The sequence below is a fragment of the Lonchura striata genome, chromosome 7, assembly GCF_050655825.1.
Source record: "Lonchura striata isolate lonStrDom1 chromosome 7, ASM5065582v1, whole genome shotgun sequence".
NCBI lineage: Eukaryota > Metazoa > Chordata > Aves > Passeriformes > Estrildidae > Lonchura > Lonchura striata.
Genome location: NC_140709.1, coordinates 20874688 through 20888425, shown reverse-complemented (window position 1 = coordinate 20888425; position 13738 = coordinate 20874688). Strand labels below are relative to the sequence as shown.

The window sequence follows — 13738 nt, the reverse complement described above, 5'->3', positions numbered from 1 at the left end:
ACACTGTTGTGGTGCCTTTACTGTCTGCAGCCAAACCTGACAAAACATTATAAACTGAAATAAACTTTGCACTTTGAAATGATCTCTTTCACTTCAGTGATACAATGATTCCTTTATACCTCCAAAAAGGCCATTGCTGCTTCATCTTCTTGCAGTAAATCTCCATATAAAGCAGCCCACTGCAGAACCAGTCGAATGACTCGCCTTTTATTGTTGAGGGCATAATCCATTTTCTCCTGCTCTGTACCCTGAGAAGGCTGGGCATGATAGGTGCCCCAGTGTCAAGGAAAACATTCAGTGATTGAAAATATCAAACCCAGTATGAATTCATGAACACCTGACTTCCAACAAACCACTTTCAGGGTGCTCAAACATAACTTTCCAATATACATTTTTAAATTCTGACATCCACTGGCATAACAATTTGCAAAATTTTCATGTTCATACTAAAAAGTATAATGACAATAAATTTTCTGAAGAGCACAGGAAGGATCACAATTACACCACAGAGATGGCTGCTGTAGGGGAACAGAATGGAAAGGACACTTTGAACAACAAAGAGGATTAACCATGGAGACTGAAGAAGGATATTTCTCCTTGTTCCTCTTTGGAAACAGTTGAAGAAAAAGAAAAATGTCACTTTGTATTTATTAACAATTTAAATTTTCTATTTGTGAGGAATGAACTACCAGTGTTATTTTTTTTTTTTTTTTACAAGTTATTGTAACTCAAAATGAACCTCAGTCCCATTAAGTGAGGGGGACTTTGACATTTACAGCCTAAACTGACTATAAAAACACAGGGTAAAATAATAAATTTTGTAGTAGCCTCATTGTTATGAGGAAATCAGACATTTACACTATGTCAAATAAAGTGTATTTTGGGCACAATACTTTGTGAAAGTTATTTTGTGATGAACAATAGGAAAAAAATGGAAACGCTTTATCGATCTTTTTAAAGACAAACATTACAAAAATAGACAAATAGCTTAAAGGCCAAAAGTAACATTTAGTGCAAGGAAAAAATAAAAAAAAACAAGGAAAAAAGTAAAGGCACAATGGGTAATAAATTGAGATAAATTTGCGCCTTTAACATGCGTGATAATGAAGTATCTCCAGAATAAACAGGATACAACAATTTGTGTGTCTGTTTCTCACTGAGAAAATGTTAGCAATATATATTTCAACTGTTCAAATAAGCTGACAGCTGAGTGGAAAGTAAGCACCAAATAAGTCCAGTAAACTCTTCAATTTTCCTTCCCAATTACTGGAATTCTGATTCTGGACTGCCATGAGTAATGCTATTCCCAATTCCATAGTAACATGTAACATTAAAATACTGACACTCTTCCTCATAGCCATGTCCAGCACCCCTGCATCCTTTCAAGATCCACTTTCAGCTGATGTACCAAAATATTATAAAATACTAATTAGAAAATAAAAATATTAATGAGGAATACAAATTATATAAGATATTTATCCTAAGCTTCTAATTTAGAAAAAATCTCTCTAACAATACTATTAATAAAATGCAGTGGGGAAAAGTACCTATTAAATTGCACTGTGAAATGATCCTGTACCAGGGTTACTGGGGTGCTCATTTCACTGACAAACTTTCAGAAATCTGCATTTTAATTTCATTTGGAAAGGTTTAAAATTAGTAGAGAACTGAACATGACATATACAATTAAGGCAGAAAGTAAGTCATAAAGTCATAAGAAGTAAATAATTAGTTGTAAGTTTTGTCTTCCAGTGTCTTGGGGAGCAAGTTTAATAGTCTATTGAGTAATTTTTCTCATGCCATATTTACCTTTCAAACACTATAATTATTTAATGTAGTTTTACTTTCTTATTAACTGAATCAACACAGGCACTGGCAATTTTTCTGTATTTTTACTGCTCATTTACATTGGATATTCAATGAAGTATTCTCACATTTTTATGTGATCTTCAGGACAAACTTCACTACAGACTGCAATCAGAAATAAACTGTGATATATACTTGCAACTAGTGTCAGATAATTGCAAAATATTTATCAACACCAGTATGGTTAGAGCTCAATATATATATATATATATTTCTAATTTTCCCTAGCATGTGCTAAGAAATTGAAGCAATTCTGAAGGCTGTTCTTCCCTGTATAGAAAGATGCAGTTATATCAAGAGCTGTGCAAGATTATTGCTACAACAGAATGCAAATTTTTTTGGTGGCATAATGGTAAAGGAGAAATGTGCTGAAGAACACAGAGCGCAAAAGAGGAGTTTATACTTTTTAAGTATTTAGACTGGTCCTTTAAAGGTGCACGCCTGCACACATGCTTACACACTTGCACTAACCCAGGTGCACTTTTGGAGTTGATGCTCTACTTCAGGTGCTCTTTTAGGCCTTGTCCTGCCTGCCTCTGACAAGCTGTAGCTCTGAGAGTTTGTCCATTTCTATTCTGTGAAGAAGAGGGAAAAAAGGGCTTTGGTTCAACACACAGGACTTATAACCTGATCCAGGACAGGGGAGCATGCTTTGCTTCCCTATAAAACTGAAGGTTTTTATTTTTTTCATATTGCAGAATCCGTATTCTTTAATGACTGGAAAAGACTTGGTGTGCTGAAGGAAAGCACAGAATAACCATGAAGTCCACAACAAGCAATAATGTTACTTGGACAAAATGGTGCACCTGTCCATTCCTTTTAGGATTAAAATAACTTGCAAATGTCTGCTGTAAAAGAAGTGAAAACCCAAAAAATTTATACCCTGTACTATGCTTGAAAGCACTTCAGTGGTCTAGCTCTACTCATATTTGCATGCTGACAGCTAAAATATTATCCTAAGTGGGTGCAGGAAAATAGACTTGTTTTGATTCAAAATTGGGAGCTGAAGCAAAAAGTCACTGACTGAATCAATTTTTCTTCTTTTTCTGTTTTAATTTCCTCATTAAGCATAACTAATCTCTCCTTAGTCTCACAGCACTGGCGAACACTTTTGTAGCGTGATTTTGCTCCAAAAAGATGAGCTTTGTTAGGAATCTTTCAACTCTAACAATAAATTTCAACAGTACAATCAACAAAGCACAGTTAGCTTTTCCATATTCAGAATGGACCAAAGAAATAATAATTCAGCTCCAGGAAAACTAACACTAAAGCAGTAGGATACCAGTTACTTCCAGCTCCTCTCTGAAAAGAATTAACATGATGCTTACCATGACCCACTGAAGACAATGGTCTCCATCCTCTCCAGAACAGATTTCCTCACAAGTGAATATTTATCCTTAAGTGTGATTATCCTTAACTTTGCTTACCAGAAAAGCTTTTCCCCTGTAAAGAATGAGCTACACATCTTGCTTATGGTTCTGATTTTTCTAGTTGTTGGATAGAGGTATTCAAGTATAACTGAGGATAGAGAAGCCTCAAATGGAGTCTCAAATGGACTGACTGAATAATATGAGCTAAGTGAATCAGGAAAAAAAACCCCAAACATTAAAAGTGCTGCCCTTTCTTCCCCTCTCAATGCTGTCAGCAACAGCATTTCATAATCCTTTCGATATCCAAAACAATGTGATTTTGGAAAATGTGTTTGTTTCAGGTGTGTGAACAATCCTCTACAGACCAGTTTCATGGGTCCAAACATTTTCAAAACAATTACTCTCCTCGCTAAGAGTAACACAAATGGATTCTCAAGCATGCCAGACAAGGACACAATGCTCTATTTTGTGGTTTCAGGAGGTGAGCTTTCCCAGATGTCACTCGCCCCACTGAGCTTGAAGGAAAGCACTTTCACACCATTGCAATTTGAAACAAATAAATAGGGAGCTGAAGTTATTATACCCCTGTCAGAATTCTATAAAACAAAAAACATTATATGTTTATTTAATGTTCCCAGTCACTTGATAGCATCAAGTCACTGTGCACAAGGAAAACTCTCTATGTCCAGCAGCTCCTCAAACAAAATAATCTGCCAGTAATTGAAAGATGGACATTTCACAGACTCCTGTGAAACATGCAGAGAGTACAAGAATCACCCCCATCTCTCAATGTTATCCACTATTAAGATTTCATCTCCTTGTATTCGCATCCAATTGAAGTTTCTTGCAGTTTGTTTGCATTTCCTATAGACTATTATTACAGATTATTACTAGTTTTTCATAATAATTATGACAGTGCCTAGAAACTACTTACCTATTTGTCTGTAAGTCAGGCAGCCTCTTGCTAGAGGCAGTTTGCAGCATGCAGTCTGTAAAGTGGACCACTGAAATCAATAAGACATGACTATTCCTATTAAAATGTAGATGCTGTAGTTCAGCAAAGGCCAAGAAAGACAGGAAGGATACAGGAAGAGTAACCCAAACTTTTATGTAATTTCACTTATTTGGTGGAGGGACAGTACATCTATTTCCCTTGGAACAGTAATCAGCACAGAAAATACAGAGTTTTCATGGTCTGTACTGTATCTTATCATGGGTTATACAACTTCATTTCAGAGTTGTAGAGCTATGGACAGCTGCTAGTGAGACACTGATAATCCATTCACAAGGCACACCCTCCATGGAACATGATGTACTTCTTGAGAGAGGGAAGTTTCACTTCCATAACTAATAGGTATAATGGCTAAAGAGATTTAACTTTTCTCTTACAAAAGGATATTGCGCCATCAAGGCTGGGCAGAGCTGACTATTTGGCATAAAAACACAGTGCATCATAATAAAATCATTTAAAACAGAATCTGTGGAAAAAAAAAAAAGAAAGAAAGCAGTCAATTAAGCCTCTGCAGACAGCTTAGGGGTGTCAAGGATGAGTTTTTTTTCACCTGAACTATCTTATTAGCTCTCTGCAGATAATAAAGAGGTCTTTTTGCACTTTCATTGTAGGCATTAGGTACAGAAAGGGTAATGAACAAATATAAGCTAAAATATTAATCTTTTAGTATTGTCTGCATTAATTTCATTGCATTAATTTTATTGTTAACAGGCATCTGCCAGTGTCAAAGAGAAATCTGGCACAGCAAAAAGCCCTGAATCTGTGCTGAAGTACAATATTTGGATATACTTCTCTACAAGTGTGGAGTTCTATGCAAGGAAGAATTAGGCCTTGCACACCTGGGTACCTAAAAAGAGCTGTAACATTTGGCTTTAGGAGTTACAATACCAGGCAGCACACTTAGTATATCCTACACAGAAGGCAAATAATTTCATTCTTTGCTGATTTCCTAGCAGTGGGTAGAATGCCTAAAAGAGGTAAATGGATAGTCAAATTTCTGGGTTTATTTTGAAAAATATATAATACATGTTTACTGTGGACGGCAAACTTGTGATTACATAGTTGCAAGCCTGAAGAAAAATATTCTGCTTGCAATTCTAGTAAACAGGTATCTATGAAAATGATCTTTTTTATTTCTGTCTTTAATGTAGTGAAAGCATACACTTCAAAAGGATTTCTGTAATTTTTCACTAATTCCATCATTTATGGATCACTATACAGGTTATGAGGTCAATAACAAATTAAAGTCATAACTGCTGGGAGGATTTTGCTGTTCTACTATGACCTTAAAGTATAAATACAATAGAGCAGGCTTGGAAAAATGGATTGCTCTTTTTAATTCTGGATTTCCTTAATTCTCTTGGGGCTATTTCAGAGCAGCAGACAGTTCTGGGAAAAACCAGAAGTTTTCTGTTTTTTTTCAAAGGGGGCTTTTCAAAGCAGTGCTCCCACAGCAAATCCATCTTATGGGGTAATAATAAAACAGCTTCTGCTGTGCAGATACCTGTTGCTTCATTTAAAGTTGCTTCGAGGCGCATAGTTTCTAGAAAGTGCTCTAAAATCTTCTCTGGGGTTCCTGACATCACAATATACCTGAGGGAGGGAAAGGAGCAGTCAGCATCTCATAGCTAAAAGAGCTAATCAAGAATAATTGTGTACCAGTAAGAAGACCAGGACTGCTGTGCTGCTGTGTGCCAAACACCTGCTTGGACCAGAATCTCTGTGTGCTTAGGACAAAACCACTCGCAATCTTGGCTGGCTTCCCCCATGTAAACCTGGGAGCAGTAACATTCTCCACCCTGCCCAGGGATGAGAAACAGCCCCCTCCCCACACAAGTACTTCAGTGTAACACTACCACAATCACACCACAATCACCAGAGCTGCAACCGTCCAAACTCGGAGAAGTACAAGCAGAAATACAACAGCAACTTGCAGTCATTAAAAGCTCTTAACAGGCTCACTATGAGCCTGAAGTAAGAACCAGCGAGTATCAGTGTCACGGCTAGGAAACAATTTCCTTCAGCATCACTGACACAGGTTGGTCTGAGAAGGTGGGGGCAGATAATGAAATAGCACAATGTATCTTCAAATTTGTGCAACACCTTGCATAGCTGAAGTAAGTGTTTCAAGTCAATAAACTGAGGATTGTACCATTTCCTAGAATTAGTTTAGTGAGGTGAGAGAACTGGTGCAACAGCTAGGTTTTTCTGCTTCATGCAAAAACACTGGCAAAATTTTAAGTACCAGCAGAATATCACATGATACTGGAAAACTTGTCCTGTCATCTTTTTTTTTTCTCTTTTCTCACAGATCAGGTTTTTTTATATTTCCCTCCATCCTCCATTCCTTCAATCTTTGCATCTTTTTTTCTTTCTCTCTTTTTTTTTTTTTTTGGGAGGGGGGAGGGGAGAATTCAACTGATAAAGTGAGAAACTTTAAAAAAATAAAAGAAAAAAAAGAAAGGAAAAAACCCTGAGAAGTGAAGATACTCTGCTCCTGCTGAGAAATAAGTGGTGGAGCTGAGCTCCTGGGAGCTCCTCCTCACTTTGAGCACTGACCGTCGCAGTTCTTTTACCTGCCAACCTCTTTGGAAGAACTGTATTGATGTCCCAAGAACACAAACACTTGTTAAGCCAGTGCACATTCTCACAGAGATACTAACCAAGTATCTAAGTGAGTGAAGCAGAGAAATCACAGGTTGCTGTACTCTGAATATGAAAGTGAAAATGAACAGTGAAGTGACTCGCAGGGCTGCTGAATTCATCCTGCATGATGTGATCACCCATAAAGAGTTAGATCTTGGGAGTGATAACTTCAGAGCCAGTCCTCCCAAGCGAAACTGTCACTGCTTGAAAGCACAGCTCAGGAAGCTGTGTAGGAGCTCTGTCTCCTCCATAGAGGAGGCACTGGAATCCAGACTGTAACCAAAAGGATCTGCTCCCAAAATTAAGTTTCCCTCAAGGCTAAGGTGAGAAAATTAGTTCTTTCCTGAGATGAGGTGCCTGATATGCTTCTCTTTTGGGCAGTAATTTTCAAAAGTTCTGAATACTCAACTAGCACATTCTGGAAATCAAGAAACATTGGTAATTTTGGTTTGGTTTCTGAAACATGAATGTAGCCACTTACTATATTTCCTAAGAAAAGAAATGTCGTCGTCTAACCTAGTGAACTCACTTTGAAGACTTTAAACATAAAGACACTGCCAACATAATATTAATGACGTAATCCAACTGGTGAAAAGCAGACAGTGAACCTTCGGGGTAACTTTGTCTTTTGAGTAACTTATGTCTACTGGTCATAGTTATCAGCAAAAGCTCCCTTGCTGGCACATTTATAGTACCCAAAACCTGACCAAAGGAGTAAAATATTTGCAAAAATGAAATTCTGAAATTACCTGAAAATATTCCTGGTATGTAAGGCCTAACTTAATCATTTACCATAAATATCTCCGGCTATTTTTATCAAATTCTGAAAAGGAAAATATTAAATAATACAAGTAACACTGGTGCAAAGAGTTTGCAAGGAAGGCAGTGTTTCAAAATGTTCAAATGAACTTTCACTTTTGGAAGCATGAAAAATGTCTCAGACCCAAGAGAATGGATTTAAACCTATGGCCAAGTTGCTGTGCGTTGCGGTTGCTGATGCACATCCACTGGCTACACTCAAGTTCTCCTCATTTGGGCAAAGAAAAGTTTCTGTAAGAGTACATGGTTGGTTACCTGGTAGCATAGATTGTTTTTCTAGATGTTTTAAGAGATCAAGTGAAAAATGAAATAGAAGTTCCTGAAAAATGTGAAATGTGTATATAAAATGCAAGGAATGGCTTATGCAATCTTCACAGATCTTTATAAATCTTTGTATTCAGTCTTGCAGATAAAATAAGTATATGAAAATCCAGATGAGATAAAAACTGTACCCAAAGTATTGTACAATAAATTGGCTCTTTTTTTAGAGAAAGTGAGGTTCAGGGTAAAGGATTCAAAACTTGTTGAAATTGTTTGAATGCTTCTGAAGAAAATTGTGTATCCATTTGCAAATAACACATTTACAAAGCCTTTAGGGGTTTTACCAAAGTTCAGAATGATAATAGCCTCACTCTACTCTTATCACAGTAGTATCCAAACAGAATTGTACTTTGTCCCTTTCAGTAAGAAAGGAAAATATAGTTAATATTGTTATTACAGTGCTAAACTATTCTGTAAGATAAGCTCTGCAACTTTCATTGCATGAGATTTTTGTATTGTATATAAATTGTGCATAGCAAACTCTTCTTAGCATCTAGAGCACAAAATGCAAAATAAAAATATCTGAACTTAAGAATAAAACAATGTATTTTCCTCACATCTTTTACATACTAACTCAGATTAATAGAGCTTCATCAATCTCCATGCTTAGTCTATTTGGAAGCTATTTATTGAGGTAAGTATTTACACTGAGATCTTCAGGGAATTATTGTGTAAAGACATAAAGCTGGTGTGCTGCTATAAATGGATATATTATTGAGTATGGGGCATGTGCTGATGACTAAAAAAAGAAAACCTTTATCTGTACTGTAGTCTTCCACTGAAAGGCAGTATGCTATTGTTTGGATAATAGTACCATTTTAAAAGGTTAATAGTTGTCTGACATTTGCACTAGTGAATGAAAACATACTTGTGCTGTGGCTGGGAATTTCCTTGATTAGAAATTCTGTTTCCTGCTGGGATCTTCTCCAACACCAAGACATCTTGGTCATGTTCTTTGAGTCTTACTGTATTTGCTTCCACATCCTGCAAGACAAGTTACTTTCAATAAATGTGACTGCACTTGATTTGCCTTATTAGTTACTCTAACAAACTGCATGACTTTCAAACACAAAACACTGGTGTTGGTTCTTTCCCTCTGTATTTATCTGTCTTTATTCTGTTTTCCTCACGGGCAAAATCAAAAAGGAAGCACTGGCACCAAGGCAAGAAGCAGAGAATTGTGGGAGATACTAGAGCAAGAACTATATTAAAAATCTCCATTTTATGGAGATGTCAAATTAAAAAAAAAGTTTGCTGAAAAGCAGTCTCTCCACAGCTTCCTATATATAATGTAATCTCTTTATGTGACCTTCCAGAATGTCACATCTCTGTTCCACAATTAGGCATACTACAAACAAATTTATTAATATTAATATATTCATAGAAATTACAGGCTCTAGAAAAATTTACAAGTTCTGATATCCCACTGAGGGCAGCCCTTCCCACTCTTACCCTAAGGATCCTGTTGAAGTCTTCCTTATCTACTCTCAAGAAGTGGCAGTTGTCCTCCCGCAGAACAATGGATGCTGCTCTGGGAGCATCATTCACAAGTGCTAACTTGCCAAAATCATCTCCTTCATGTAGAGTACATACCACACCCTGCAGAGAGCAAAACATTTACATGCAAAACCCCATCATTACTCTGGATTCTATTGAAAGTCCTTGTACAAACACTGGACTTCACAATCAAACACCAAAATAAATCTATTTGGCAGGAAATCAACAGACAAAATAATGACTAGAAAACAATACTTGATAGCTGGTTATTACTATTACTAAAGAGAGGCAAGAACAGAAAAGAATAAACTTGTTCTCTGAAATTGCATTCAGCTTGAAGGACTCTTCTCAGCCTGCTGAAGACAGGAGGTTGTCAACTATTTTGTTTTTTACATATAGACGTCCTAAAAAATACAATCAAGTTTGCAGAAGTAACACAGCACAACACATCTCCAGCTGTTGTACAAAGGAGCTGCAGTGCTCCTTTTCCTCTAATTCACAGTAAGAGAGGATCTGGCCCACCCAGTGATGTAAAAAACATGGCTAAATATGTGTTACTTAGGAACAGACTTAGCACTAGGGGCCTTGTGTTAGGTTTTGGTGAAATGCTTTGTTTTCAAATGGAGGATTCTCAGTCACTGAATGAGAAATCAGTGAGAAGTAGGGTTTTTAAAGACTCAAGGGATTTCTGTGTACCAAGATCTTCTTTTGCCTTGAAAAACCTCTCTCATAAACAGGAAATTTAATTAAGATGCTTTTTGGTCTATGGCTTAACTAAAATTAATAGCTAGCATAAATTTGGAAGAACTTCATACACCCTGAGAACCACCAGTCACAAAGCAGTACTTTTGTCAGACATGCATGACAACAGTCAGTCATCCAAATGCATGACAACATGGTAGTAAAGGGATGGGGCAAAACCCCCGTGGGAGAGAAGCCTGGCAATCCACCAAATTTCAGCAAATTACTTTGTCCTAAAGATACTGATAGAACTCTGACGGATTATAGTCAGAAACTGTGTAATATATCCCAAAATTATAGAGCAATCTATTGGAAGTATAATCAGTGAAACCATTGGATCATTTCTTAATAAAATAACAAGCTATTTGCTTTGTCAGACAAAACAATTTTGCTCTAAATTAAACTGTATTCCTTCAAAGTTTACTCTTATATTTTCAACAATAACAATCATATAAAATAGCTTCTGAAAAAAGTACCTTGCCATAAATGACTACGTTTACTGATCCCTTTAGGATAATGTACCAAGAAGTACCTTCTTCTCCCTGATTAAATACTACAAGAGAGAAAAGATTTTATTATTAGAATATAGTTAGTCAAAATATAAATGGGCCAGATTCTTCACCCAATAAAATTCAAGGTAACTCTACAGTCATAAAAATGCCTACCTTATAAAAGGGCATATTATGATTTTAAAAGCAATTGCTTTCAGAATTTAGAAAAGCAATTCATAACCATATAGTAGTTATTTCATTACAGTGATGTGAAAGTTGCTTTTCTTTTCTATGACAGTTCCAACAACTACTTTATCAATATGTCAGGTTATCAATTACTTATTAGCACACAGGTTGGATCCCACTAGCAGCACCATGTTCTAACCCAGTTCTCTAGTGACTGTGAATTTACTATTCATTTGCTAAAATGTCTCAGTATACATGTCTGAGTAATCTACCATTTAAAATCCTTTATTTTGTGAAGGAAGATTTTTTTTTTTAAATACAGGATTATATTAAAATACATTTTAAATAGACACTGGTTGAACTAAAAATTCAAGATAAAAACACATCCAAATTGTGATACATACACTCAACCACAGATACAGAATTAATTTTGGTATTGTCCCCGCATTTGGCAACAGACTAAGCTAACACTTATTACCCTAGGTTTTAAACAAGAAGAGACCATCAAGTTTGAAGAATGCATCCAAGTTTTGCTCTTGTCATTTAAACATTAGGAATTTAAATATTCATAGCAGAGGTAAGAAGGAGATCTGACAGGACTCCATTTACTTACAGACTGTTCCTGCTTTGGGATGTGACTCAAAAATGAGGACACCTGCTAATTCTCGTTTTACCTTAAAATAGAAAGAGAAATTATAGTTATTATATGTGTCTCATTCCTCCTGGTGATGAGGTCACATAATATAGCCCCATTGTGCTCTCCTTCCCTCTGCATCATTGATCAGTTATTGGTCTGCTTCACTTGATCTCCTAATTCCTATTGATTGGCTTGACAGAGCTACATTTCCTGGCTCCACATGGCTCAGACTGTCGCTACTGGACATGAAGGAAGTACACAAACACATGGCAAGTTCAAAGGCCAAAAAGACAGCGTTTTATTTGAGGATCTGATATTTACAGAATTCCAGAGGTGACCATGGATTGGAGGATGGAATTACCAGCTCTCCAGCCACACTGGTCAAACCAACAGTCCATTAATTCTCTCCTCCCACAAAGAAGAATGCAAAACAATCATTATTTAAATGAACAGTGCATGAGAATTCCACTAGAAATATGTAAACAGATCAGAAGGCTGAAGTTTTATGAGAACTTTAAGATTTTCAAAAGAACTATAAAAGAAAACACTTTTAAAAATCAGGGCAACATCAGATATGGGCATCTTTAAGATATGGGTCTCCATGCATGTGGAGATGTGTGTACACACACATGTGAAATGATCATCAACAATTAACAAGACATGAAGTTTCAAATGGTAATAGTTAATCTGTTACAGAAGACAGCTAGGGATTGTCAATTACTCCATGGAGTAATTATTCCTGTTCTCTCCTGAGGAATCTGGTTCAGACTGATGTAAGTCTGTGCTTGCACTGTGTCAAGCTGTGAAGCACAGCCATCTGGACTTGCTGAGTTCCCTCTCTGCCTGACAGCTTCCCAGGCAAAGCATCCAACTGAGTACCTCTTCCAGGAACTGGAGAATGTGACGCTGTCCTTGGTGTCAGCCAGCTCCTTGCTGGGTTTGTTTTGCCCTTGGTGTGATTAGCTCTGACTGACTGGGCAGTTGTCTCTAGTGAGACACTGCTTTCAACTGCTTTTGGTCACTGTTAACACTGTGTTACTGCCACAAAATAGCAACAGCACTGGGAATCTTGTATGATCCTGACTTCTTCTGTGTTTTATGTTTCTCTTCATGCAACCAACAAGTCTCCAAGAACTTAGAGGCCTATTTCCAAACAGCAGGCTTCATTTATTTGGAGAATGTCAGCTGGTAACAAGACATTTTTCAGAGGTACTACCATGTAACTTAACTATGCTAAATACAGATCAAAAGCTGGCTCCAACATCTATTTACTAGTAGTATTTTCACACCACTGTCTCATTTGTTTAAATTAAAAAAAAAAAATTTAGACCATGCAGAAACACCTGAGAAGGAATTCTCAAATTCTGGACACAAGCCAAATGAGAATCTGATGGCTGCATCTCCTAAGATGAGTGGAAAAAACTGGGCACTGATGTACTTAAAGGCACCCACCCAACCTTGGTGCTCAGGCACCAAGTACAAACATACCACATCAGCCACCTCTCCTAGAACTCCTTCCTGACAATCAGGGGAAAGCACTCCCTTTTTGAAGCCTGGAGAAAAAGAGAGCTGAATAGAGGTGCTTGGATAGGTTTCTTCAAGTACACTGACCAATGAACACACTCAGAGGCCTGTGATTTCTGTAACACTTAGCTCACCGAACTCCTTTATAACTTCTGCTCAAAGGCAATGATATTTTCATAAGACCAGGAAATACAATCCCATTAGCACTGTTCTGCACATAGTAGAGATCATTCCTATCCATTTATGTCCTCAGACATCTTCTCAGTTGATTCAGTCATTGGCCTTTGCTGTGAATGAATCCACTTGATGAAGCCCAAGGTCTGACTTGTTTTTAACACTGTGTTATGTAATTGCTCTTCATTCTTACATTAACTTCACAGGCTTCTCTAGCAGTTCACCACCATGAGACTTGAGCTTTATCAATTTTATTTTCTACTGCTTGTGGCATATCAAGAAAACTTATTACTTTAGGAATTATGCCTTACTTAAAATATATTTAACATTCCATTTCCTTTCAAGTTGATTGGTCATTAATCTTCTGGTTCATAGAAGCAATACTGTCTGTTGTTCCTCTGAAGATTTCTTCTAAGTTGCTCTTATTTTCTGTCTTCTGCTTTAGTTCATGATG

At 36.9% G+C, this 13738-nt stretch overlaps 1 protein-coding gene across 6 annotated transcripts in view; it reads right to left on the bottom strand.

Annotated features, from left to right (window-relative positions):
• The window catches only part of RAPGEF4 (Rap guanine nucleotide exchange factor 4), a 152007-nt gene that overhangs the window by 37535 nt on the left and 100734 nt on the right, over window positions 1-13738 (bottom strand). For all 6 annotated transcript variants that reach the window (XM_021552514.4, XM_021552515.4, XM_077785053.2 and 3 more), the window contains 7 exons: window positions 11563-11623; window positions 10749-10825; window positions 9487-9633; window positions 8903-9018; window positions 5753-5841; window positions 4636-4714; window positions 120-270 (listed from right to left, as the gene is read on the bottom strand). In XM_021552514.4, coding sequence (XP_021408189.1) covers window positions 120-270; window positions 4636-4714; window positions 5753-5841; window positions 8903-9018; window positions 9487-9633; window positions 10749-10825; window positions 11563-11623 — 720 coding nt within the window. The remainder of the gene's footprint in view (window positions 1-119; window positions 271-4635; window positions 4715-5752; window positions 5842-8902; window positions 9019-9486; window positions 9634-10748; window positions 10826-11562; window positions 11624-13738) is intronic.